The 25,512-nt window shown below is 34.3% G+C and overlaps 1 protein-coding gene across 1 annotated transcript in view; it reads right to left on the bottom strand.

Moving 5' to 3' along the window:
- TBC1D32 (TBC1 domain family member 32) overlaps window positions 1–25,512 on the bottom strand; it is a 184,802-nt gene that overhangs the window by 16,642 nt on the left and 142,648 nt on the right. Inside the window, exons 29-32 of the mRNA XM_060115191.1 lie at window positions 17,559–17,628; window positions 15,346–15,461; window positions 14,163–14,317; window positions 7,833–7,973 (exon numbers count right to left, since the gene is read on the bottom strand). Coding sequence (XP_059971174.1) covers window positions 7,833–7,973; window positions 14,163–14,317; window positions 15,346–15,461; window positions 17,559–17,628 — 482 coding nt within the window. The remainder of the gene's footprint in view (window positions 1–7,832; window positions 7,974–14,162; window positions 14,318–15,345; window positions 15,462–17,558; window positions 17,629–25,512) is intronic.

Below are 25,512 nucleotides of genomic sequence, written 5' to 3'. Positions count from 1 at the left end.
ATGCAGAATGACAACCCCAAGGAAAAAAAGATAAATCATTAAAGATAAAGGGTACTTCTTAAAGCATGAAAGTTACTAAAATACAATAAAGTTTTTTTTAACCAAAGAATAAAATTGGTCAAAAAGTTAGTTAGAACATGTGATTTTCTGTTCATTTAAAAAGAAAAAATATATATTTGAATTTTGATTTTCCTTCCAATCTCAGTTACTCAAACTCTAATCAACAAATTTATATTTCTAACTACATTTAATTTTTTGTATTCTAGTTAAGCTTATTATTTTTACTCTAGAGATCTGTATATTTTATTTAACAACCTGCTCACAAATTCCTTCATTAATCAACCAATCCCTTAGTGTCTATAAATACGCAACTTCAAAAAGCACTGCTCCTAATTAGATCAGAATGAATAAGCTTTGAAATACAAAATTTGCACCCAAATAATTACTTAACCACATATACCTAGTTACTTAAAAGTTGTTCTCATAGTTCATAATTAGCAATAAAATGGCAAATAATATAAACAAAGCAATGATACACACTTCTTAAGGCACAAAATGCTTAGCTCACATAAGGAGCCATTAAAAAGGCATTTTTACATTAGATAAATTTAAGAAACATACTAACATTACTACTCAGAAATAATGCAGTAGTTTTTATTAGGTAAACCTGCTACATGCATGCAGTTTCAAATTGATAAACATATATCAAATTGTTAAAGAGATGCCAAAATGATAAAGAGGTACCAAATTGATATAGTGGGGCCTTAGGTATTGCAAGTTTTTCCCCACAGTTTTTAGTAGTCCATTCTTAAAGTTTATATGTTAGCAATTTAATAAATTATTGGAGATATTAGACAATATACATCATATTAATCAAGACTACAATGACACAAGGAACTCTCAGGAACATATTGCTCCCTGGCTTGAATTATTAAAAAAAAAATAGAAAGAATGGATTGTTGAGCTTATAGTAAATATTTAAGTAAGTACTTCCAAGCAAAATTAAACATTTTCTCTTTCAAAATTCTCAGAAGTGTTTTACGTACATACACAGAAAGAGCTAGAATTGGCACAGAAAGAATTGGCTTTTCCACTACATGCAATTCCTCTGTTATATTTAGACTTCTTATTAAACATCAGGAAATTTAAAATTCAGCAGGCAGAGTAACCTGATGCAAGTAGATGTAATAAATGACATAAGGTCTCTTCAACATAAGTATAAAGGCACATATCATAATGTCAGGAACTATATTGTCTAGTTAAAAGAAAAAGACCCTCAGTAGGACAAATCCAAAGGAATGCAAGGATAGTTTACTATTAAAAAATCTATCAACATGTCCTATAAACAGGTCAAATAAGTTCCAAGATCAAGATAATCTTAACCATAAACGAACTTGACAAAATTCAACATTCTCACTTGAATAAAAGAAAGAAATCAAAATTCAATACCTTACATAGACTAGAAAGATTCTTCCATAGCATGACAGGGAAAAATACTCTCCATAAATGTTACTACTTAATGGTAAAATGCTGGATGAACTCCTAGTAATCATTCAAGTCTAAAACAAGTAAGCCACTATTACTTAGTATTATACTGGAAAATTTTCCAAAAATTTTTTGTTGAAGTATAGTTGACTTAAAATGTTATATTAGTTTCAGGTGTATAACACAGTAATTTTACATTTTTACAGATTATACTCCATATAAAGTTATTCTACAATACTGACTATATTTCCTATGCTGTAACATTTCATACTTAGTCGTGTGCACTTCTTAATCCCCTTCACCTATTTTGCCCCTCCACTCAACCCTCTCCCCTCTGGTAACTACTAGATTGTTCTCTGTATCTGAGAGTCTGCTTTTGATTTGTGATATATGCACCTTAATGTTCATATTCAGCACTATTTATGATAGCCGAGATATGGAAGCAAAATAAGTGCCCATCAACAGATAAATTGGATAGAAAAGATGTGGTACATATATATACAATGGAATATTATTCAGCCATAAAAAAGAATAAAATTTTGCCATTTGGGACAACATGGGATGGACCTGGAGGGTATTATGCTTAATGAAAAATTACATAATTAAAAAAAGAATGAAGCAGAAATAAAGTACATTAGAAGGTTGGAGGAAAAAATTAACAAAAATCTAGAAAAAACATATAACCAAATTAACATACAAAAGCTAATGACTTTACTAGTTATTAATAATAACCAAAGAGAAAATAAAACTGAAAAAGAGATCAAGCTAAACTAATTAGAAATATCTGTAATGAGAAATGTACTAAAAAGCTTCACAACTTCAGTAAAATATAACATAAAGAAAATAAATGTCAAAGCTTACCATGTTCCTAGATAGGAAAGTTGAGTACAGTGAGGATCTATAGTTTAACATAATAGCAATCTGAATTTCAAACTCAAATGCCACTTTGAACTGGGAAAAATTACCTTAAAGTGCACACAGAGGAACCATTAGGTAGAAATAGCTAAACTAACTTTTTAAGGACAGAGTTAGGAAGGAAATGATAGGCCTACTCTTACCCTACTTTAAGACACAATATAAAGTTACAATAAGTAAAATACAATAGTAAATAAGTAAATAGACAATATATTACAAAAGTAAGTACGTAAAATATTTATTACTCAAGAATTGAAGAGATTTGGATAGTGGTAGTTACTTTTAAAGACTATTTACAAGTTAATAGGAAACACTAATACAGGTGGGCAATTAATAAAAAGATACATCTAGTTAACAAAGCTACGGAAATATAATCAACCTTATTAACGTTTAAAAAACTCCCCAAACCCCCCAAATTTTAAAAATTTAGCAATTAGTTTTAAAAAAGCCAAATACGCGGTCCTGAAGGACAGACAGTCTTTTCATTTTTCTTAGAACAAAAATCAAAGCAATTTGATAATATGCATCAAGAACCTTAAAAGTGTTCATATCTTTTTGATTAAGTATTTCTCCCTTCTGGGACTCTGACCTAAAGATTCTAAAATTAGAAAAAAGGTTTAAGTTCTACAATATTAAATTTGAGCCTGATAACATAGTGAAGAAACAATCCACACTCCACCAATGACGGACTAATTATGCACAGGAGGGAGACATCTGTGGCTACTGCATATGACCACATTTCCAATTCCAGGCCCTCAAAAAATCATTAAACCTTCCCAGTACCCCAAAAGCAGAGACAAGAACGCTTATTGTTAGGTAAGATACAGTATCTCACATACCAGATATGCAGTGGTGATGAGAATTCTTGCCCTTAGTTACCCTACTTGATCCTTACAGAAGCCTTATGAAGGAGATATTATCATCGCCATTAAAAATGCAAATGGAAATCAAAAGAAAGCTGGAGTAGCAATTCTCATATCAGACAAAATAGACTTTAAAATAAAGACTATTACAAGAGACAAAGAAGGACACTACATAATGATCAAGGGATCAATCCAAGAAGAACATAATAACAATTGTAAATATTTATGTACCTAACATAGAAGCACCTCAATACATAAGGCAAATGGTAACAGCCAGAAAAGGGGAAATTGACAGTAACACAATCATACTAGGGGACTTTAAAACCCCACTTTCAGCAATGGAGAGACCATCCAAAATGAAGACAAATAAGGAAACAAGCTTTAAATGACACATTAAACAAGATGGACTTAATTGGTATGTATAGGGCACTCCACCAAAAAAACAACAGAATAAACTTTCTCCTGAAGTGGTCATGGAATATTCTCCAGGAAAGATCATATCTTGGGTCACAAGTCAAGCCTTGGTAAATTTAAGAAAATTGAAATCATATCAAGTATCTTTTCCAACCACAACGCTATGAGACTAGATATCAATTACAGAAAAAAATCGGTAACAAATACAAACACATGGAGGCTAAACAATACAATACTAAATAACCAAGAGGTCACTGAAGAAATCAAAGAGGAAATCCAAAAATACCTAGAAACAAATGACAATGAAAACACAATGACCCAAAACCTATGGGATGCAGCAAAAGCAGTTTTAAGAGGGAAGTTTATAACAACACAATCCTACCTCAAGAAACAAGAAACATATCCAATCAACAACCTAACCTTACACCTAAAGCAAACAGAGAAAGAAGAACAAAAACCCCAAAGTTAGCAGAAGGAAAGAAATCATAAAGATCAGATTATAAATAAATGGAAAAGAAATGAAGGAAACAATAGCAAAGATCAATAAAACTAAAAGTTGGTTCTTTGAGAAGGTAAAGAAAACTGATAAACCATTAGCCAGACGCATCGAGAAAAAAAGGGAGAAGACTCAAATCAATAGACTTACAAATGAAAAAGGAGAAGTAACAACTGACACTGCAGTTGTTACAAAGAATCATGATACATTACTAAAAGTAACTATATGAAAATAAAATGGACAACCTGGAAGAAATGGACAAATTCTTAGAAGAGCACAATCTTCCGAGACTGAACCAGCAAGAAACAGAAAATATAAACAGACCAATCACAAGCACTGAAATTGAAACTGTGATTAAAAATCTTCCAACAAACAAAAGCCCACCACCAGATGGCTTCACAGGCGAATTCTATCAAACATTTAGAGAAGAGCTAACACCTATCCTTCTCAAACTCTTCCAAAATACAGCAGAGGGAGGAACACTCCCAAACTAATTCTGCGAGGCCACCATCACGCTGATACCAAAACCAGACAACGATGTCACAAAGAAAGAAAACTACAGGCCAATATCACTGATGAACAAACATGCAAAAATCCTCAACAACATACTAGCAAACAGAATCCAACAGCACATTAAAAGGATCATACACCTTGATCAAGAGGGGTTTATCCCATGGATGCAAGGATTCTTCAGTATATGCAAATCAATCAATGTGATACACCATATTAACAAATTGAAGGAGAAAAACCATAGGATAATCTCAATAGATGCAGAAAAAGCTTTTGACAAAATTCAAAACCCATTTATGATAAAAACCCTCCAGAAAGTAGGCATAGAGGCAACCTACCTCAACATAATAAAGGCCATATATGACAAACCCACAGCCAACATTGTTCTCAGTGGTGAAAAACTGAAACCATTTCCACTAAGGTCAGCAACAAGACAAGGTTGCCCACTCTCACCACTATTACTCAACATAGTATTGGAAGTTTTAGCCACAGCCATCAGAGAAGAAAAAGAAATAAAAGGAATCCAGATCAGAGAAGAAGAAGTAAAACTGTCACTGTCTGCAGATGACATTGATACTATACACAGAGAATCCTAAAGATGTTAACAGAAAACTACTAGAGCTAATCAATGAATTTGGTAAAGTAGCAGGATACAAAATTAATGCACAGAACACTCTTGCATTCCTATACACTGATGACAAAAAATTTGAAAGAGAAATTAAGGAAACACTCCCCTTTTCCACTGCAAAAAAAAAGAATAAAATACCTAGGAATAAACCTACCTAAGGAGACAAAAGATCTGTATGCAGAAAACTATAAGACACTGATGAAAGAAATTAAAGATGAGACAAACAGATGGAGAGATATACCACATTCTTATACTGGAAGAATAAACATTGTGAAAATGACTATACTTACCCAAAGAAATCTACAGATTCAATGCAATCCCTATCAAACTACCAATGGCATTTTTCACAGAACTAAAACAAAAAATTTCGCAATTTGTATGGAAACACAAAAGACCCCGAATAGCCAAATCAATCTTGAGAAAGAAAAACAGAGCTGGAGGAATCAGGTTCCTGGGCTTCAGACTATACTACAAAGCTACAGTAATCAAGACAGTATGGTACTTGCACAAAAACAGAAATATAGATCAATGTTACAGGATAGAAACCCCAGAGATAAACCCATGCACAGTATGGACACCTTATCTTTGATAAAGGAGGCAAGAATATACAGTGGAGAAAAGACAGCCTCTTCAATAAGTGGTGCTGGGAAAACTGGAAAACTACATGTAAAAGAATGAAATTAGAACACTCCCTAGCACCATACACAAAAATCAACTCAAAATGGATTAAAGACCTCAATGTAAGGCCAGACACTCTAAAACTTTTAGAGGAAAACATAGGCAGAACACTCTATGACATAAATCACAGCAAGATCCTTTTTGACCCACCTCCTAGAGAAAGGGAAATAAAAACAAACATAGGGCCTCCCTGGTGGCGCAGTGGTTGAGAGTCCGCCTGCCGATGCAGGGGATACGGGTTCGTGCCCCGGTCTGGGAGGATCCCATATGCCGCGGAGCGGCTGGGCCCGTGAGCCATGGCCGCTGAGCCTGCGCATCCGGAGCCTGTGCTCCGCAACGGGAGAGGCCACAACAGTGAGAGGCCCGCATACCGCAAAAAGAAAAAAAAAAAAAAAACAAACATAAAGAAATGGGACCTAATAAAACTTAAAAGCCTTTGCACAGCAAAGGAAACCATAAACAAGACAAAAAGACAATCCTCAGAATAGGAGAAAATATTTGCAAATGAAGCAACTGACAAAGGATTAATCTCCAAAATATACAAGCAGTTCATGCAGCTCAATATCAAAAAAACAAACAACCCAATCCAAAAGTGGGCAGAAGACCTAAATAGACATTTCTCCAAAGAAGATATACAGATTGCCAACAAACACATGAAAGGATGCTCAACATCACTAATCATTAGAGAAATGCAAATCAAAACTACAATGAGGTATCACCTCACACCGGTCAGAATGGCCATCATCAAAAACTCTACAAACAATAAATGCTGGAGAGGGTGTGGAGAAAAGGGAACCCTCTTGCACTGTTGGTGGGAATGTAAATTGATACAGCCACTATGGAGAACAGTATGGAGGTTTCTTCAAAAACTAAAAATAGAACTACCATACGACACAGCAATCCCACTACTGGGCATATACCTGGAGAAAATCATAATTCAACAAGAGTCATGTACCACAATGTTCATTGCAGCATTATCTACATAGCCAGGACATGGAAGCAACCTAAGTGTCCATCAACAGATTAATGGATAAAGAAGATGTGGTACATATATACAACGGAATATTACTCAGCCATAAAACAAAACGAAATTGAGTTATTTGTAGTGAGGTGGATAGACCTAGAGTCTGTCACACAGAGTGAAGTAAGGCAGAAAGAGAAAAACAAATACTGTATGGTAACATATATATGTGGAATTAAAAAAAAAAAGGTTCTGAAGAACCTAGGGGCAGGGCAGGAATAAAGGTGCAGATGTAGAGAAAGGACTTGAGGACTTGGGTGGGGGAAAGGTAAGCTGGGACGGAGGGAGAGAGCGGCATGGACATATATACACTACCAAATGTAAAATAGATAGCTAGTGGGAAGCAGCAACATAGCACAGGGAGATCAGCTAGGTGCTTTGTGACCATCTAGAGGGGTGGGATAGGGCGTGTGAGAGGGAAGCACAAAGGGAGGGGATATGGGGATATATGTGTACGTACAGCTGATTCACTTTGTTATATAGCAGAAACTAACACACCATTGTAAAGCAATTATACTCCAATAAAGATGTTAAAAAAAAAAGCTACATGTCATAGACTTTCAGAATGTCTATGTCTTGAATAGCTGAAAACAGAACTCAACATCTGTGAATGTCAGGGATCTACTATAAAGCAAACCTATATGTTATAAAAGACCTAGGGGAAAAAAGACAGTTTAAAGATTTAAACACATAGAGATGTATGACTACTTACAAAAATGATGTGATTAATTTCAATGTATTTCCTATATTTGATGAGAATGTAATTTTCTTTAAATACACTGAGATCTGGAAGTTGAAGAAATACTATTTCCTATGGATTACCTGTGATGGTGCAAAACCAGACATGTGAAAAGCTGAAAATACAAGTGGCACCTCTGCTTTCAGTAGCATTTCAATATAGTGAGTGCTGCAAAAATATACTGGATGAATGCCAGATTCTATAGTGTCAATAGGTAGGTACCTCTGTATAAAAGAGAAAAATTGAGAATTAATTAATATGCAGCTAATTTAAAACCAATCAAATTCATCTAAATCTTTTGCTCTAATTTGCTACTTCAAAATTACCATGGTGGCATAACAAGCTAGTGCAAATTTTATGTAAGTTAAAAAGTTAGAACATTAAACACTATAGAAAGATTAAAACTCAATAAAGGCAGTATGATATACCTTCCTTCCAAGATAAAGGAATAAAATTAACACTTTGTAATTGTGACAAATTGAATCCCTTATGGAATAATGGAGATGGATGTTGCATGAAAGAATAAATACATGGATGAGTACATAATAAATGCTTTACATTTTAAAACTAAGTATATTTCAATATGCTTATATATCCTTGGATTTAGTCAATGACTCTAAAACATCAAAAAGGTTTATTTAGCCTGTCAGCTCTTGGTGTTTGCCTAATCCGCTTTTTCTAAGTTAATGTTAAATAACCCAAATCTAAGCTCTAGTTACTAATAAGTGAAATTGGGAAATCCATAAGAAATTTGTATCTAAAACTGTGATGCATTCCCAAAGTACTCAGGTTACCTATCTACAAATATATAAAATTTATTTCATATATTTTTATATTTATTTATATGTCCATGTGTATATTATATGTATTATATATGTATAGATACATATACACATATATTTACAAAATTGCATTGCATTTTTCAGCCATTTCTTCATAAAGTCAGTTATTTTTTCAATTTAGTTCTTGGGTACAATTTATCATGAATGCTCAATGTTTTAATGAGTGTTACTTTAAACCCAACATCTAACCACAATACATTTTTTAAACAAAGAATAAACCTGAAGATGTAATTTTGGGTCAAGAAAAACTATTAGACTAGCAATTATATCCTACAAACTTACAATAAACATTGATACTCAAATTAGATCTGACTTCTGGAGAGCCCTTTTTTTTTTTTTTTTTTTTTGCGGTATGCGGGCCTCTCACTGTTGTGGCCTCCCCCGTTGCGGAGCACAGGCTCCGGACGCGCAGGCTCCGGACGCGCAGGCTCAGCGGCCACGGCTCACGGGCCCAGCCGCTCCGCGGCATATGGGATCCTCCCAGACCGGGGCACGAACCCATATCCCCTGCATCGGCAGGCGGACTCTCAACCACTTGCGCCACCAGGGAGGCCCTGGAGAGCCCTTTTAACGTTTTTACCTTTACCAGGCAACTCAAACTTTTTTAATAAAAGAAAGTTAATACTTTAAAATCAAAAATCAAACTCATATATAACAATTACATAAGAGTTAAAATAAGGAGGATTTTTTCAAACTTTATACTGCTAAATGTTCTAAAGGATTTAGGTTTGAGTAATATATGAAAATTTCTGAAATCAGTGAGTTGATTTATCAGTAGTTTTTGTGTTTTATCATTCATTATGATAACTGGTTTACCATTTCACACTGTAGAAATATATATCTGCGGGAACATACACGTACAAATATGTATTTTATGATAGGTTCTTAGGGAGATATCTCACAGTACACAAAAAAATTAATGTTATATACTGACGGCTGAAGACATACATAGCATATTAAATGAACATCTTGTAGTCAACTTCAGATGGATGTGCAAAGAAAATTACTTTAGTTAAGAATAATAATATGAACTGAATGAGAATTGGTACCCTTTGATTTATCTTCTTTTGTTGAATACACAATGTGTTTCACTAATTACTATTTGTAGAGTAGAATTAATGACTCTAATAAATATATGTAAAGCAAAATAAATCAACTTATACACATGTAATACTTTAATTTTCAATGCAAACTTAGCTAATAATTTTCTGAATATATATATATATAATAGTGTAAGAATATTGGCAATATTTCTTACACAGTGTTCTCTAATTTGCATTAAAAACAACATATTTAGAATAGGTTTGTATAGAGATGGAGATAATAGACTAATTAATTATATTCTCAAAGAAAATAAAACATTATTATGTAATGGATTCCCAAAGATAAAGCAAGAATTCTTCTACTCTTATGAATTATACTCTGTTGGAAGAAATTATGCCATAAATTTTGGTAACCAACACAGCTCCTAGCGCCAAGCCCTGCATAGAGTAGCTACTCAACAAACTGACTGAATGACAACAACATACTAATGGTTGCGCACTGTAATCACAGGAAACTTTCTTATAATAAAAGTTTTGTTAATTGGCCTATTTTTATTTCATAACTCTAATTTACATGGTATATATGGTAAATGGTATTCATAAAACCAAATCAATAATGACAGCTCTGAGTCACATGAATATACAAGGAATCTTCTGAATCATCAAATTATAAATTATGTTTGTTATACTTTTAGTGTTTTGATATATTTTGGTTAGTCATAACTCTTGGAAAGGATGGTAATGCTTAATAAAAGGTAACTCTAAATAAAATTCAGAATATAAGATTAAGCAGACCACATATAGGATCACAGCATTTAATAGATCACCTAAGTAACATATACACTAGGCCAGTATCATGCAAAAAATTATCGGTACCAAAATACTCATGTTATGTCACTTCTTAGAGTATTTGGCTTTAATGATTAAAAATGAAAGGTATGTGCTTAAAGAAATGAAACACAGTAAGCAGTCTTAGTTTTTTCCTTCCACTAGAGGTAGTTCTGATGAGTCATTTTATTCCTGACACTAAGAAAAATCTATGGAAATTAAATAGAAAGACCCTATTAGAAAAGACAAACTCTCCAAACCAATCCAAACTGATACAATCCAATCCAGTCCAGTCCTCCACTCTAGGGTTCTGTGGGCAGAGAACAGGCCGTGTTTCACTGGCAGTGCTGCAATGACTCTGTGCAGCATGTCCATCATGCACATCATGCAGAGGGGTGAATAGAAAACTCTGGAGATATCTTTTTAAACTTTGATTCTATAATTCTAAAAAACAAATCTTTCTCCTCTCAGGGGAAAACAAAACACATAGGAAAATGGAATCTTCAAATATGATTAAGATTTAAAGTCACATGTAAGAAAGGGAAGGGGTTTTGACACCTGTCCTCTTTTCAGCAAGTGACTGGTTACATGACTTACTATTGCTAATGCCCTGCAGATGGGTTACAAATGTGCTATGACATAATAGTTGTAAAATTTAAATCAAATGAATATTTCAATGCTATTAGGATTTTTAACTCCAAACTTCCCATGTTAGGTAGTTATTACTTTATTTTATGAAGAGGAAGATATAGATATTCACACACGCTCTTATTTTATCTATATAAATAATATAATATATATAAAGGAAGTGTCCCATGATACCTTTCTGCTGAAATACAGTACTTCATTCGAATGCCACTTCAGCCTGGTTTATCATCAATGGAGTTTTGGTTTTATGTGCATTAAAATACTTCATTTGTTCTATTTCATATGTTTCTACTAACAGAGAAGGCATATATAACTGTAACTTTTATTATAATTATTGTTTGAGATTAGGTATTCCTCCATGGAAATAACTGATTTCTTGATTTTTCTTAATCTATATTTATTAACAGCTTTGATGTTAACAATTAGTCAAACTGATTCTTGATGAAATTCCATAAAAAATGATTATTTTATCATTCAGGAAGGATTTTCTTAAGGACAAATAAAATTGGAAGATAATTTAATTAAATCAGTACATTAAAGAGTTCTTCTGGTCTAAACAGCTTAAGGATACATTTTTCAGATTTTTATCTCACAATAATAGTTTATAAAATTTTGAGAACTTCAAATTAATATTTCATTATGTCCTATACTGTTTATCCTAGGCCAAATTTTTAAATCTTTTTGATGCAATTTGCTTACGACACTTTACGAATGTAGAGGAGCTCTCTTAAATACATTTTCTAAAGTAATAAAAAAGACTACAGTCCTTTACAAATTTCTATTTAAATATTAATTCATACATTCAGCACATTTACTGAATAATTATGGTGGGACATAGTTTGGGACATGTCAGCGAACAAAACCCTGCCCTCAGAGAGCTTATGTTTAAGTGTATAAATAATAAACAAATACATAAATTAAGAAGCATAGTGGGAAATTGATGTAGGCTATGGAACAAAAGGGAAAAAAATAGAACAGGGTAATGAGGTAGGGGAATGGGGGACTGGGGGAACAGGTTGAAGCTTTTTTGAGGTTGATTACAAAAATGTGGTATTGTGCTAAAGATGGTGGACAAGTCTGTGCTATTAATGGCTAAAGCTAAAGTGTCTTTAACATGTCTTGTGGCAACTGCAGATTTGTTTATTTTGTCAACCTGCATAGAAAGTGTCAGTGTAATGTCTGAGACCAATGGAACAAGCATAATAGAAAGGGACCACTTTTAAAGTCATATATTAAGTCTATTACTGCATGCACTAACAAGGAAAGTGGCATAGCAAAAACACCAATCCAAAAGGTTACTAAATCAAAAACATTTAAACTATGGAGTACTGACTATACGGACATTAGTAACTGCACTTAGCTAACAGTTCTAGATAGAATCCTTGAAAAGGAATGTTTAGCAGAATGTTATTTGTTTTACAAAGAAACAGTAAAACAAACTACTGGTAATAAAATATTCAACTTGGTATATTTGTACTTGAAAAGGAAAAAAAATGATACTACAGAAGGCACTGCATGAGTCTTCACTGATGATACAGCTGCACCAACAGAAAGGTGTCAAGGATTTACATCAAGAGCTCATTCTAAAACCCCTGAGTAATAAGTCACTCCATTCCATTCACGGATCTATATTCCGTATTAAATTGATGCTATAAAAATGGTAAATCTAATAAACTCAAAGCTGCTAGAGTCCTGCCTGATTTCAGTTTTATAGGAAGAAATGCTAGTGGAGCCCATCACTCTTGTAGTGTTAAAAATAAAATACTGTGTGAGAAAACTAGGTTTATAACGTCAAAGCAGAAACGCAACTTTACGAAATTATGGTTAAAAACAGTTCATTGGTGATGTCTGACTGTGTCACACTCTGAACACTGAAGTAGAATACTTAAGACTAGTGGCATGTAGATATCATTTTAAAATACTTGACATGAAAATGTGTGATAGACTTAAAATCCATACTTATCAAAAGAATTTTCAACATTACATTTGTAAATGAAAGAGTGTAAGACCTTTAAGACATTTTAAATCTTCACGTACAATTTAAAGAATTGTTCAAACTCTGGTTAACAGAAGGAAAACAGTTACATTGATTGGAAAAAAGCTAGTACATAGTTTTTTGCCTTTTGCTTCCTGCTGTTCACGTGAGCAAATTTCTCATTATGGTGAAGTAAAAGAGGAGCAAATTTCTCATTATGGTGAAGTATTATTCAGGAATTACATACAGCTATTTCAAGCATAAAATCATAAACTTTCAATATTTAATGTATTCCTTGGTGCTTTCTTTTCTTTATCACAAATACATATTGCAAAAGCGTGTCATAAATGCTTTCATTTAACTTGACATAGATACTCTCTAGCCCCCTTAACAACTTATCCTTGGGTGCCATGTAATTCTGTTGTCCAAGGACAACATGTCATGAAAAAGGTTTGGGAAGCATTAGCATGGCTTATTTTAATGGACAGTTTTCCCAAGTTGGAGGTCTTAAATGCAGTAAGTACATAAGTAAAACAAAATACAGAAACTTTAATAAATTGAGGGATGCACTTACCTTTAAACTTGGATCTCATGAAACTAGTAAAATCTTTAAAAATACACCATACTACCTTAATCAAAACTCATCATAGATTTCCAAAATGTATATAGTTAGTGTGCTTTTCCTCTATACAATATGGATGCAATTTCAACTTATTTTCTCATACTATAATTTAACCAGAGATCCTTTCTAACAAAGCAAGAATAAAAATATCCACTCAATAGTTTTCTTTTTATATATGGAATTTTATAATTTACTAAATGACAAGTTTAAAATTTAGTAATGCACCTATTATCACTAATCTTTCATTCAGTTACCATTAGGTAAGACAGCAAGTATTCGAGAAAATGTCAAATCTATATCTTCAAAAGGAATCACTCAAAATTGCATTCAGATAGAAAATGAATATTGAGTACATAGCGCACTCTACAAATAAAATAATAAGATCCCAATGAATTTAAATAGGGTTTTCCTTAAAATTTAAAATACTCCTTTAAAAATAGACTAAAAAGTCTTACAGAAATATGTAGTCTTGGCAACCAAAGGAAAGCAGAAGTCAGAAGCCTGGAGAACTGCTGAAGAAATCGGAATGTTTTGTCTTTGTCCCCCAACATTATTATGAACAAAGAAGATACAAACCAGTCATGGCCAGTGTAACTCCCCTGCAAGCAAACTGAAAAGCACAGTTAAGGAACTTTTATAATAGTTTATCTTAACATGGTGAGATATAAGAACTCCATAAATATTCATTTCCAGAATCTCAGGAAAGAGATATTAAGGATACTTAGTCCTCATTTTGTCTTCAACCAATTTATAAGCTATTGATATAAAATCAAACTTTATTAATAAATCACTTGCACAGTGACTATTTTTTTTTTTTTTTTTTTTTGCGGTATGCGGGCCTCTCACTGTTGTGGCCTCCCCCGTTGCGGAGCACAGGCTCCGGACGCGCAGGCTCAGCGGCCATGGCTCACGGGCCCAGCCGCTCCGCGGCATATGGGATCCTCCCAGACCGGGGCACGAACCCGTATCCCCTGCATCGGCAGGCGGACTCTCAACCACTTGCACCACCAGGGAGGCCCACAGTGACTATTTTAATGTAACATGTGCGCTGACATGCCCAGTGGAGGCCAACAGCACCAGCAACTGGAGGAAAAACTATCTGTTCCGTGGAAACACACTGTTCAAGTCACTAACACAATAGTACCATCCTTTCTCTAGTTTATCTGCCAAATTATTAGCATAATCAAGTATAAAAATAAATCCACACATGTTGAGAATTCAGTAATGCAAAAGATCTGTATACACTTCTTTCTTAAAGTCAAATCCTATTTCTGAAAGATAACCAATTCAAATAAAATAAATGCATGTTTTATTCTTATTCTAGATTTACTAAATCTAGAGTATTATTCTGATTTACTAAACCTATTTTTAAAACTTCCTTATATATAACTGAAAATACATTCTAATAACTTTACTTATTCATTTAAGATTCAACTAATAAAATTTAATAATTACTACTCAGTCTAATAAAGTACATATTTAAAATATAGAATAAAATACCATAAAGGTATATCATAACAAATCACTAATATAGGTTAAAGTATTATTTTCCTATAAATGTATTGAAGTACCCCATCAAAGAATTCTGAAAAACATATGAAGAGAGTTCAAGTACTGCCAATTATTCGAAAAGGATATGAAGAGAAGATTTTACAGAAGCTTGCTGCTGTTTCAGGAATCTCTCACAGTGCTTTAAAACCAAGGTAAGATCATTTTCTGCACCATCTCTTAACAGGTTGAGGAACTTGCCATACCTGTAAAAGCCCAGAAAACATACAGAATGAAAAAATGTCAGGCCCTGCATTGTAAATTCATTTTTTAACATTCAACAAAGTGTAGTTCTCTTGAGATCTCATGGTTTTAAGTTTTCAAATTTCTACTTTTAGCTAACTATGTTATACAGAGCACTTACGAAAGAATAACACTCAATATATGTACCTGATAATTATGATCTATTGGAATTAGCAGTATTCATCTGGTAAATACAATAACTTTAAAGGAAAATGAAATGGTAGTGAAAGAACAAAACATGGATACTATAGATGAGTAGTAGAATATAAGCATTTTTTCCTGAACTTAATCTAAAACATGGAATGTTCATAGGCTAGATTGACATAATGTTAAGTTTAGAGCAATTTTAGAGTTCATATAGTCCAATGGTTCTATATGAAGGTGGCACCTCCCCCAGGGGATAGTTTGGAAATTTATGGGAGTGCTTTTGATTGTCATAGTGACTGGGGGACTACTGATAGTTGCTGAGTAAGGGCCAGGAGGTTAGACATGGGACAGTCAGTCCTGCACAGTAACAACTTGTAAATGTCCTGTCATTTGCATAGATGAAAAATCTATTTATAATTACCTGAAACTAATTCTGTTTCATATAAAATCATAAAATATTAGTCATATATTTTATTATACACTGAATGAAACCATGTGTAAGTTAGGGAAAGATAGTTCTTTTGCTTTGCTTGAAGACTTACTAAGGCTTGTTCACCATTTTGCAAAGTCACTTTGCCAGTGGCAACCCTCTTGTAATATCTGACGCACCAAAATAAAATCAGTCTATCCGTAGCTGCCACAGCTACAATGATTCTAAATGGGTGCCAGCTATTGTCTCACTATTGGCACCGCAGTAGTATACAAACTTTTCATTATAAATCACTTTGTTTATTTCTTAACAGTAAGACATTATGTTGAATTAAAAAAATATATGTGACTAGACTGCTCATATTATCTATGGTTTCCATTTCAGAATGGAAATAGGTCATTACAATATAAAAGGTGGGTATAGGGTCACAAAACATAATCAATGGGTTATATACCCTATGTGATATAGGTGGGTGAGCTAGAATTACTATCATAGTTTTTGTTATAATGTTATGGATTTACACAGTCTTTTTTATTTTTATTGTTATTATTATTATATATATATCTTTTGCTGTGTTGGGTCTTCATTGCTGCATGTGGGCTTTCTGTAGTTGCGGTGAGTGGGAGCACTCTGTTGCGGTGCACGGGCTTCTCATTGTGGCGGCTTCTCTTGTTGCGGAGCGTGGGCTCTAGGTGCGTGAGCTTCAGTAGTTGTGGCACGCGGGCTCTAGAGTCCAGGTTCAGTAGTTGTGGCACACGGGCTTAGTTGCTCCACGGCATGTGGGATCTTCCTGGAAAAGGGCTCGAACCCGTGTCCCCTGAATTGGCAGGTGGATTCTTAACCACTGCGCCACCAGGGAAGCCCCAAACAGTCTTTTTTAAAAGCTTTCACATGCATCTTTTTTTACACTTGATTCTGAAGATGACCCAATGAAGTAGACAGAATGGGACTATCAAGATTCCCATGTAATAATCAAGAAAAAGAGGAGTTCAAGGACTCAGACCTTAACTCCCAGTCTGTTCCGCTTGTCCATTTCTTTTGAAAATTATAATTTCAGTACAAAAAATTCAAACTACTATAATTGGTTTATTCATTTTAACTTCTGAAACTACATTAAGGTACTTTTGTACTCATAATTATATCCTGACAGTAAAAACTAAACATATTTTAGAAAATGGTATGATTGTGCTACCAATGTGCTGATTTTTAAAATGTTATTTTTGGAAAAAACCTGACAGTCATAGAGACTTAAATACGTTGTAGTTAGCCTATGAAGTAGTAATGAACTATAACTGATTTACCTGCAAGGGTAATTCAATCATATGCCAATATCCTCAAAACAAAGTTATTATTTTCTGAATGACAAACTCTGCATTTAAAGCATACAAAATAGTTGATTGTTAAATTAAATACTATTAAGCACATATCAGCTAGACAAAACAAATTCTAGAAATGCACAAGGAGATATTTCCCTATAATATACCTGACAGTCATTTTAACACCAAGCTGTTGCACAGATGAAAGACTTTCATTCTTCACATTTGCATCAGTAGCTATAAACAACAGAACACTGGGTTATAAAAATGTATAAAACTCTGCATAATAATCACATTTTAATTGAAAATTGATGAAAGCAATATTTTTACATATTTTAATGTAAATTTTGAAAATACACTGATGAATCCTGTTCTTTTAAGAGCCGTCAGTGACATTTTTCAAAGGAATTAACAGGAAACTTTTTACAAAATAACTTTTCTCCTAAAAAAAAGCATTTAAAAGTATATTAAGTACAAAACAATCATAGTTTTAAAACAATCTACTTTTACTTGGTTTTAAGGACACAAAAGCTGTTAACACAAAAATGGTCTAGAATACTGTACTTTCATCAAGCAATGCATATATAAGATTTTGAATTACAAATATAGATAAGTATGTCTGTTTACTTCTTAAAGATTTACACTTGAGTGTCAGGAAGGAATAATTGATATTATTCTACATATAATGTACAGCAATGTACGAGGGTGGACTGAACAAGTTTCTTCCTGCAGGCAGATTTTCTCTGTGAGGTATGAAGTGTGATCATCTACCAAAAGTGAAGGGGTTGTACAGTACAGAGGACTACAGGAGAGGCTGAAAGTTTGGATTAGTCTTTGACAACACTGGATGACCAAATTAAACATGAACACTCAAAAGCATCACTAGATAACAAGGGGGATCTAGCTGAAACTTTCAATTTTTGCCTGAAGAAACTATAGCGTGTGCACAGTGTGTGTGCAGATACACACACACACAAATAAGGAAACTGTCCAAAATCACAGAGTTATCTAGTGATAGGGAGGGGCAAAAGCTAGGTTTTCTGAATTCTGTATCAGCAGTTTTTTTCCCATTACACACTGGTACATCTCATATTATTAACAATATACCTACTTAACTCATGAATTTATTCATTACTTTTAATAAATCCCTTCTTATAAAGTGTGGAGCACCACGCTAGAATCTATGAGGGATAAAAGATAAATCATACATCATGCCCTAAAAGAACTTTGCCTGTAGTGTCAGAGATAAAATTTGTATATAGATAACTCTGACAAAGATGTTTTAAAGCACAAAGTGGAACAAGAGTGGTACAGATAAAGAATTACATGAATTCATAGGAGGAAGAGATTGGGAAGAAGTGGCATTTAAACTGAACCTTAAAATATGGGTAGCCTTGAGATCTGCAGAGATAGGGAAGAACAAAGTAAACATCACGGTTATCAAACATCTACTCTTTAAAGCAACAATAATTCATCTTTCAGCACTCTTGGTAAAGGTAACCTACTTCTCCTAGTTTGCCTAGGACTTGCATGGTTTTAGCACTTCGTCTCATGCCCCAGGAACCCCTCACAGTCCCAGGCAAACCAGGCTGGTTGGTCATCTATCTAGCCTAGAGGGGTGATTTCTTAATGAAAAATAAATAAAAAATTTAAAAGATAGGTGTCAGTTAATTTCTTGATAAGCTACATCTGAGTTTTACTTATCTAGATCAGAATACGATCTTAGCAATATTGCTGAATTTCACCTATAATGATAGCAATTAAGCTATAGTTCATATAGCTTAGAATTCCTTGCTATTCATAACTCTTACTCTGCTAACAGATGTACCTTCTGTCCCTAAGGAAGAAGGATACCAGTTTTGTCCTTTTCCTAGCAACAGGCTGAGCAATGTCTTCTCCAGATTTTTCAAACTAGCACGAGATGGTATTCCCCCACAATGCCCTCGCCATTAAGTACAGGGCTATGAGGTACTCTGTGTCTCCAGTAGAGAAAAATGAATCCAATATATTCAATACAAGGAAAGGGAGAGACATAGAAAGGAGACAAATTGCTAAGGACAGCTTTACCCTATTATTGAATACTATGAGCCAATGATTCTGCCTCTTTTTCTGCTTAGACAAAAAAAGAAAAAAGAGAAAAGTCTGATTTGGGTTTCTATCACTTGGTACTAAAACATATACCACAAATTATTCTCACTCACACAATAATGACCAATATTTAAAAACTATTAATCATCATTCATATGCTCACCATAACTTCAAGTTCTTAGTTTCCTAAGTTTAAATAATGTAAAACTTTAGTGCTGTAGTGTCAGTGACATTGGCTGATTTTGCAAAATTTCAATAGTTTCAATAAAATAAACATTGACTTTATATATTGCTATAGCCATGGAACAGACCTACATATCAACTATCATAATGTGATATAATGATGAAAGTGATTTTATAAGCTACTACCAGACAATTTTAAGTTAGATTAGATGATAACACTTAGAATGCAGTACACATAAAATTAGATTATTAAGCATAAGAAATATCTTTGTTAATATGTGGATTTGTGTGCTTAAAATAATACTTATGTTTCCCTTTTGGAAAGTAGAATACATATAGATATCTTAACAATAGAGGAGAAGTATGCAGTGGACTAAGAGTGATAAGAATGGGCATTCCCAATGTCATGAATTCTATAGATCAGAGTACCTTCTACCATTACAGTAAAGAATGGAATAAAGTCAAGAATCAAGATGAGAGAATTTGCCCAAAAAGACTATGACACTGAATATTTACATAAGGTTCAGGTTCTTAGTTCTTCGCCATGGAAGAATAGTCTTTCCAGAGTGGCCTAGCTGTCGGCCTGAGATGACAGATAAGTTTCCTGATGTTGTAGGAATAATTTCCCAAGTCCATTCCCTCTAAAAGCTTATGATTCTGTACCTTCAGAGTAAAAACTTAACTCTGCACATTTTAACAGATAATGTTTTCCAATTGTGGCTGTATATCAAAATACTCTGAGGAGTATTTTAAAAGTAAAAATAAATACTCCAGACTACTGAACAAGATTGCGGAAGGTGACTGTTCAGTCATTTGTTTTTTTAGAAGACCTCTACAGCTTACTTCTTGTGCACTGTAGTTGAGATCCACACTTAAAGGAATAAAACTGAACTTTAGAGACAGTTATAATTGGACAGTGATACCTTGCTCCACACATTTAACTTTAAAGAAGGTATCAGTTAAATCTCCAAAAAGACTTTTAAAGGAGAATATATGAGGTATTAAGCAGACCAAAACAAATATCAAATATCCACTCAAAAAATCACTAATATGATACAGATGTAGGTGACTTGAGAGTGAATAAAATTCCGTTAGAAAAAGAAGTAAGAAATGAAAAGTTTCTTGAAGCAGTAATGAAGTCAGAAAATGGTTTACAGGTATATATTAAAAAAGAGGCTTAATATTTAAATCTGTATTTGACATTCAATATGACAACCTGCCAAGTAGAAGTGGATCTTGGACTACAAAAGTTCAGTGAAATAATCTTTGTTACATTTAATCTGGACTAAAAACAACTTATGAAGCAGAAATTAAAATCTTCAGAAATAAAATTGATGGAGCAAAATGATTAAGTAAAATTCAATGATAAAAATGGATGTTTTCAGGGGACTCTGATGCATCACTGGTAACCAGTGATTTACTGAAATGTGCACAATAGTGTGTGGGTATGTAATAAGTGCTTAACAAACATTGAGTGAATGAATGAGTAGATGAATGAATAAATGAACAAATATCCAATGAACAACAAAAATTGTGCTTTACATATCAAACTAGAAGCAAGGTGGAGATGGAAATAGATATGAACTTAAAATTTTTTTCTGGGGCTTTCCTGCTGGCGCAGTGGTTAAGAACCCACCTGCCAGTGCAGAGGACATGGGTTTGAGCCGTGGTCTGGGAAGATCCCATATGCCGAAGAGCAACTAAGCCCGTGCACAACTACTGGGCCTGTGCTCTAGAGCCTGCGAGCCACTACTACTGAAGCCCGTGCGCCTAGAGCCCGTGCTCTGCAACAAGAGAAGCCACCGCAATAAGCTGGTGCACTGTCAAGAATAACTCCCAGTCGCCGCAACTAGAGAAAGCCAGCATGGAGCAACAAAGACCCAATGCAGCCATAAACAAACAAACAAACAAACATTTTTCTGTATGTTGAAATCAAGAAACAAAAGGATACCCCAGAGTCACTGTGAAGCATAATAAAATAAGTAACTGAATAAAGGTCAACCAAACAATGACACCTATAGCATCAGACTTACCCTACTCAACAATGCCTAATTCAATCTCAGCATTAACTATTTGCAATAACCAATCATTTTAATTATAAATATAATAGTCTCAAAACAAAATGAGTTGAAAAAATTAACTGAATATTGACCGAAATCACTCACTTTGGTAATACATTCTGTTCTATTTTTAATTTGGAAAGCTAGCACATAGAGCAGTGGTATAAGAAATTAAATCTATTCTGCCTGGCACTTGGCTAATAGTGCGAAACTAAATAAATTTTCAGAAGAGTAAACCATATCTCCACTGAGGGACAAATCCAGTATTAGAGAAGCAGTTAAAGCTTGGCTGTTAACTGACTCTCCTGAAGCCCTGCTATATCAGTAGTAAAGCCAGAGAACTCTCACCACCCAAAGAAACCAACCAGTCAGTCCATTTCCTCCTACCTTTTTCCTTCCCCAAAGTAAGCCTGAGGTTCTGTTCCTTCTTTTTTAACATGTGGCTGTTATCTATCCATTTTATTCGATTTTTACTGCCATAAAATTTAATTCTTTATGACCAGTAAACTAGCCTAAGTCTCAGCATCCTACGTGATATAGTCAGCACTATTTGGAGAAAAGCATTACTCTTTTCCACGTCTTTGATTATACAATTGCCCTTGCCTGCAAGACTCTTCACCTCTATTTCTTTCAGCTGTAATAGCCCAGGAGGCAGAACTAGTGCCACTCCTCTTGCTCTATCATTGCTTCCTCCCCTAATCTTCCATAATGGCATTAGTCAACACTGGTCACTCTTTCCACTGAACACCTGTGGCACATACCACACAACCCCTCATTTGACAAAACTTCAATTCAAATAGCATACTTAAAGGCTCTAGCACATTGCCTGAAACAAAGTAGCCAGCTGAAAAATGTCAGTTTCCCATTTCTTTATTTTCTATTTTACCATACGCTGCAAATTATTTAATTCATCATTTTAGGTATATGTCCTATTTCCCCTCCTTGAGGACAGGGTCATTCATATTATATACCTCCTTGCCAATTACTGACCATACTCACAAACACGCTCCATAAATGCAAAACAGAAAAGAGTATATTTGCTGAATACCCAAAGGAAGTATAATGGATATTTAATTGTATATATTAAGTATAAAGATATTTTAATAATCAAAAGGTGAAACAATGATATTCTGATATTTTTTCCAACCTTTTGATTAACAACATAAAGAGAAAAAGGATAAAATTAAAATATTTACCACCCTGAAAGGACTACTTAATTTATCATTTCAAAGAAGCAACTGCAGAAGGAAAAAATCTCCAACTCATCCCAGGGAAATGAGCTGACAAATGGTTAATGTCTGTTAGGATTTGAAAAGATACTTGTATGGAGTTACAAACTGCAAGTGTGCAGAACTTTATGTTTGTCCTCTTTCTTTAAGGGGATAAACAGCCAAACTAATTTGATCTTTCCAGATTTGCAAATTTTATAATGGATTGAAATCCTGAGGGAGCCAACAACAGATGGATGACTGTGTTATTCTAATTTCAGCTACCTTAGGGTTTAGCAAGCTGTCAATTTTAAGAAGCCAATCAATTTCTCATTTCAAGAAACAAGAAAAAACATTGAATATATCTATCCAGCGTCTGCTTTGAAACGTCTTTTATATCAAAACATGTTTTTTGTTTATTTAAAGTAAATAGAGTGAAATTTTTATAATAGCAAACCATTGTTCCACCAGCCAAAAAATAAATGATAAAGGATAACAATCAATCAACAGGAAGCCACTTTATTTTCATCCGTACTCTAAAACGCCAGTGGATAGTTGTTCCGCTGGAGCCTTTAAAGAATTTAAATTCACATTCAGGGTTTATCTGCCTAGATAATACATTCAACGAAGCCAACATCTGAGATCTCCCTCAGCATAATTTAGAAATATAACAGAGGGTAGTAAATGCACGCACACTGAGCAATCAGCCTTGTTGAGTATTTAGATAACATATACAACATAATGTTAATTTTAGATTATCTATAGAAAATACGACCCAATAGAACAATGTGCCAAAGAGAGCTGCAGAATTTGAAGACCATCATACTGAAGACGAGAGATAACCCACTTTGGCCATGCAAATCTCCATGATCATCACTTCTTATTTCCTTTCTTACTCACAGACTTGATCATTAATTCCTGTATGTTTTTCACACACTTTTTCAGGTTTGTTCATAAAGTTGTAATTTTCTTCACAGATGCTTTTCCTCAAAATTCTCTTCACAATTTCTCTTTTCTTCCCTCTGAACCTCAGTTTCCTGATTTTAAATGTGATGAGTATGCCTACTTCAGAGAGTACAGCTGACCCTTGAACAACGCAAGGGTTAGGGCGCCAACCCCATGCAGGCAAAAATCTGAGTATAACTTTACAGCTGGCCCTCTCTATCCTCAGTTCGGCATCCAAGGATTCAACAAACCATGGATTGGTAGTACTGGAGTATGTATTTATTGAAAAAAATCTGCCCGTAAGTGGACCTGCACAGTTCAAATCCATGTTGTTCAAGGGGCAACTGTAGTTACAGGGTTGAACGATATAACGCACATCAGGTGCCTCAGCACTCTATTTAATTCACAAGCAATGGTCAATAGTTACCAATTCCCTTCATCTACCTTAATTTCTGTTTAATTCTACCTTGTATTTTCCTCTCATTTCTTTGCTTTCATTTTCTTATGATCACTTTTATCCCTTTCCCAAATCTGCATTAGATGTCACTATGATTTAATTAGGTATATGTTGTGTGTATTTTTGTAAATCCCAATAGATTTAGAATTGTTATACAAATGTATTGTGTGAATATAGATGCTATGTAACAGTATGTATATGTAATCCAATAAAAATATCTCAAATGCCATGTTAAAGATACAGAGGCATTTGAGACCTAATGAAATAATTTAAGTTAGCCATATACAATATAATAAATATCAAAATGGTAGTTTAATGTGAATGCAATAGGAGCACAGAGGAGGGACTTCTGACTGGGAATAAGAAGGTAGGTGATATTCTAGCTGCAACTTCACAGTGGAGTTGGACATTATCATATGGGTGTCATGGGGAGGAAAAGGTTTATCCAGAGGGCACAGTAGGAGCAAAGGTTCAGTGATATGAATGCAAAGGATGTGTTTGGGCAGTGATGAATAACAGAGCTAAAAAAATTAGCCTGAGCCAGACTGAAAATGTATCTTTAAAAATTTTTTCTTTCTATGGAGATTTGACACACTGTGTCTAACTTGAATAAATAACACATATTTGAAGGATGGTTTCTTTAGCAAACAGAAAAGTCATGTTACCCTTATGAGGAAGAGGGGCAATATCGCATGATGATCTATTATCATGAGCCTACGCTACCTCTCTGCTTTTTCTTCACTGTGTCTTCATTTACTGAGCCCCAGGCACTGGATATTCACTTTGGGAAATTTTAGTTCTTCACCCTACTTCATCCTTTACACAGTTACTAAATTCATTGTCCTAAGGTACAGATGAATCAAGTAGAGCTTCTGCTCAGAAATCTTAAATGTTTTAATTTTAACAGGCAATAGAGTAAACCAACTGGTTGACACAGTATACAAAGCTCTTATCCTTCATTCTTCTATCCATTTTCTCCTTTATTTATTTTTATTTATTTATTTTTTTGTGGTACGCAGGCCTCTCACTATTGTGGCCTCTCCCGTTGCAGAGCACAGGCTCCGGACGTGCAGGCTCAGCGGCCATGGCTCACGGGCCCAGCCGCTCGTGGCATGTGGGATCTTCTCGGACCGGGGCATAAACCCGTGTCCCCTGCATCGGCAGGCAAACGCTCAACCAC

The sequence above is a fragment of the Mesoplodon densirostris genome, chromosome 12, assembly GCF_025265405.1.
Source record: "Mesoplodon densirostris isolate mMesDen1 chromosome 12, mMesDen1 primary haplotype, whole genome shotgun sequence".
Classification (NCBI taxonomy): domain Eukaryota; kingdom Metazoa; phylum Chordata; class Mammalia; order Artiodactyla; family Ziphiidae; genus Mesoplodon; species Mesoplodon densirostris.
Note: the sequence above shows the minus strand (reverse complement) of the source record. Positions and strands in the feature narration are given on the sequence as shown.